The sequence below is a fragment of the Portunus trituberculatus genome, chromosome 36 (genome assembly GCF_017591435.1).
Source record: "Portunus trituberculatus isolate SZX2019 chromosome 36, ASM1759143v1, whole genome shotgun sequence".
Classification (NCBI taxonomy): Eukaryota; Metazoa; Arthropoda; class Malacostraca; order Decapoda; family Portunidae; genus Portunus; species Portunus trituberculatus.
Genome location: NC_059290.1, coordinates 10,028,446 through 10,030,945, shown reverse-complemented (window position 1 = coordinate 10,030,945; position 2,500 = coordinate 10,028,446). Strand labels below are relative to the sequence as shown.

Genomic DNA, 2,500 nt, shown 5'->3' with positions numbered 1-2,500 from the left:
CCTCCTTTTCCTTCCTTCTATGGCCCATATTCTCAAACACTTTCGGTCTCACAGCACCTTCGCTATTTTCAAGGGGCTCTAGCTGAAGTGACACGAGTTTTTAAGGGTGCTTCTGTAATTCTAGTGACATGTTATCAATAGGACGAACACTCTTTAAGGTACTTCCGCGCTGCACCTTCACAATTTCCAAAGGGCTCCAATTGAAGTGACACCAGCTTTTAAGGATGTTTCTATAATTCTCGTGACATATTAACAAGTTTCTAATGATATGTTAACAAGTTTTCTGCATTATCAACAGAAGTAACACTCTTTAAACAACTCTGAATGAAGTGACACGAGCTTTTAAGGATGTTTCTGTAATTCTAGTGACATGTTAACAAGTTTTCTGCATTCTACTTGAAATGACACGAGTTTTTAAAGATGTTTCTATAATTCTAGTGACATGTTTACAAGTTTTCTGAATTATCAACAGGACCAAAACTCTTTAGAACTCGGCTAATCGTCTCTGTGGTCTTTGAAAATTGTCGCGGTGAGAAAGGGAAGCGTTTCTGAATAAGGCGCTATTTCCCACAGCCCTAAAACACTATCGTAATTACTAAAATGATCATTACTATCATCATTGCTACTATTGTCATTATTTACTCACAGGACTTGGAGTGCTTGTAGGGATTTAAATGCTCCATCTTCTATGTCCTCCAGCTGGTTTTGATGTAGAGACCTGAACCAAACAAATAAATGATTGAATAGAGGTAGGTGTGAGTAAAGAAGAGGAAAAGGGAGGAAAACAGTAACATCATCTTTACCATTGTTACTATTATTGTTATTATTATTATCATTATTACTATTATTATTATTATTATTATTATTATTATTATTATTATTATTATTATCATTATTACTTACAGCGACAAAAGGTGAGACAGATTCCGGAAGTCACCTGCGCTGATTACTTTGATCTTGTTCCTCGCAAGATTCCTGCCAGAGAGAGAGAGAGAGAGAGAGAGAGAGAGAGAGAGAGAGAGAGAGAGAGAGAGAGAGAGAGAGAGAGAGAGAGAGAGAGAGAGAGAGAGATACAGTCAGACAGACAGAAAGAAACAGACAGACAGACAGACAGAAACAGAGAGACAGAAAGAGAGATACAGAGAAACAAGAAAAGAGAAAAGATAACACATTATTAACACAAACAAACGAAAGAACACAAATATATCACCACACAACACACACACACACACAAACAAAACCCCTCCCTCCCTCCCTCCCTCCCCTGGCACACTCACAGCTCCTGAAGGCTCTGCAGGGACGCCAGTGTTGCAGGGGCGGTGGTGAAGTAGTTGTCCTCGAGGGAGAGTCTGAGCAGCGAGGTGGGGAGGGCGTCAGGCAGGCTCGCTAGCAAGTTGTTGTCCAGATACCTGTGGGGGGGGGTACAGCAGGATAGGTGGTGGTGGTGGTGGTGGTGGTGTGGAGACGGAAAGAAGAGGAGAGGAGAGGAAAGGAAAGAAAAAGAAAGAAAAGGAAAGGAAGAGAGGAGAGGAAATGAGAGGTTGAGGAGAAGAGGGGAGAGGAGAGGAAGCGAGGAGAGGAAAGGAAAAGAGAGGTAGAGAGGTCATAATGGAGGAGAGAAGAAGGAGAAGGAGGAAGAGGAGAGGAGGTGAGGAAGAGAGGAGAGGAAAGGAGAGGTGGAGAGGAAAGGAGGAGGAAGAAATGAGGAGAGAAGACGAAGAGAGAAGAGGAAGAGAGGAGAGGAAAAGAGAGGTGGAGAGGAGGTGGTGGTGGAGGAAAAGGAAGAGGAAGAGGAAGAGGTAGAGGTAGAGGAGAGGAGAGGAGAGGAAAGGAGAGGTGGAGAGGTGATGGTGGTGGAGGAGGACGAGGAGGAGGAGGAGGAGGAGGAGAAGGAGGAGGAGGAGGAGAAGGAGGAGGAGGAGGAGGAGGAAACAAGAATAAGTAATAAATAGGGATATAAAAAAAGGTAAAAGAAGAAGAAATGAAAAGAAGAGAGAGAATGGAACAGGACAGGTAAGAAATGTAAGAAAAAATAAAAAAGAATAAAGATTGACAGATAGAAATACAATTAGACGAACACACACACACACACACACACACACACACACACACACACACACACACACACACACACATAGACAGACAGACACACTCACAGTTCCTTGAGTTGCAGACGGTGAAATGCAGTGTTGGCAATGTTGCTGATTCTGTTTCCCGAGAGCCTCCTGCAACCAACACACAAACCAACACATCAACGAACTAACATCGGGAAAGTAAACAAATGAGAGAAAATGAACGAAATGATTAAGAAAGAAGTAAACAGAATGAAAAAAAAAAAGATTATTATTGGTTTTGTTTTTATTTATATTATTATTATTATTATTATTATTACTATTATTATTATTATTACTTACAGATGAAGAAGAGATGAGTAATTTGCGAAGGTCAGGTCAGGAAGGTCACTTAGTTCATTGTTGCTAAGGTCACTGTGGGAAAAAGG

At 41.4% G+C, this 2,500-nt stretch overlaps 1 protein-coding gene across 4 annotated transcripts in view; it reads right to left on the bottom strand.

The window, feature by feature from the left end:
• The window catches only part of LOC123513606 (follicle-stimulating hormone receptor-like), a 27,806-nt gene that overhangs the window by 9,419 nt on the left and 15,887 nt on the right, over window positions 1-2,500 (bottom strand). For all 4 annotated transcript variants that reach the window (XM_045270867.1, XM_045270866.1, XM_045270865.1 and 1 more), the window contains 5 exons: window positions 2,415-2,486; window positions 2,157-2,225; window positions 1,278-1,409; window positions 904-975; window positions 647-718 (listed from right to left, as the gene is read on the bottom strand). In XM_045270867.1, coding sequence (XP_045126802.1) covers window positions 647-718; window positions 904-975; window positions 1,278-1,409; window positions 2,157-2,225; window positions 2,415-2,486 — 417 coding nt within the window. The remainder of the gene's footprint in view (window positions 1-646; window positions 719-903; window positions 976-1,277; window positions 1,410-2,156; window positions 2,226-2,414; window positions 2,487-2,500) is intronic.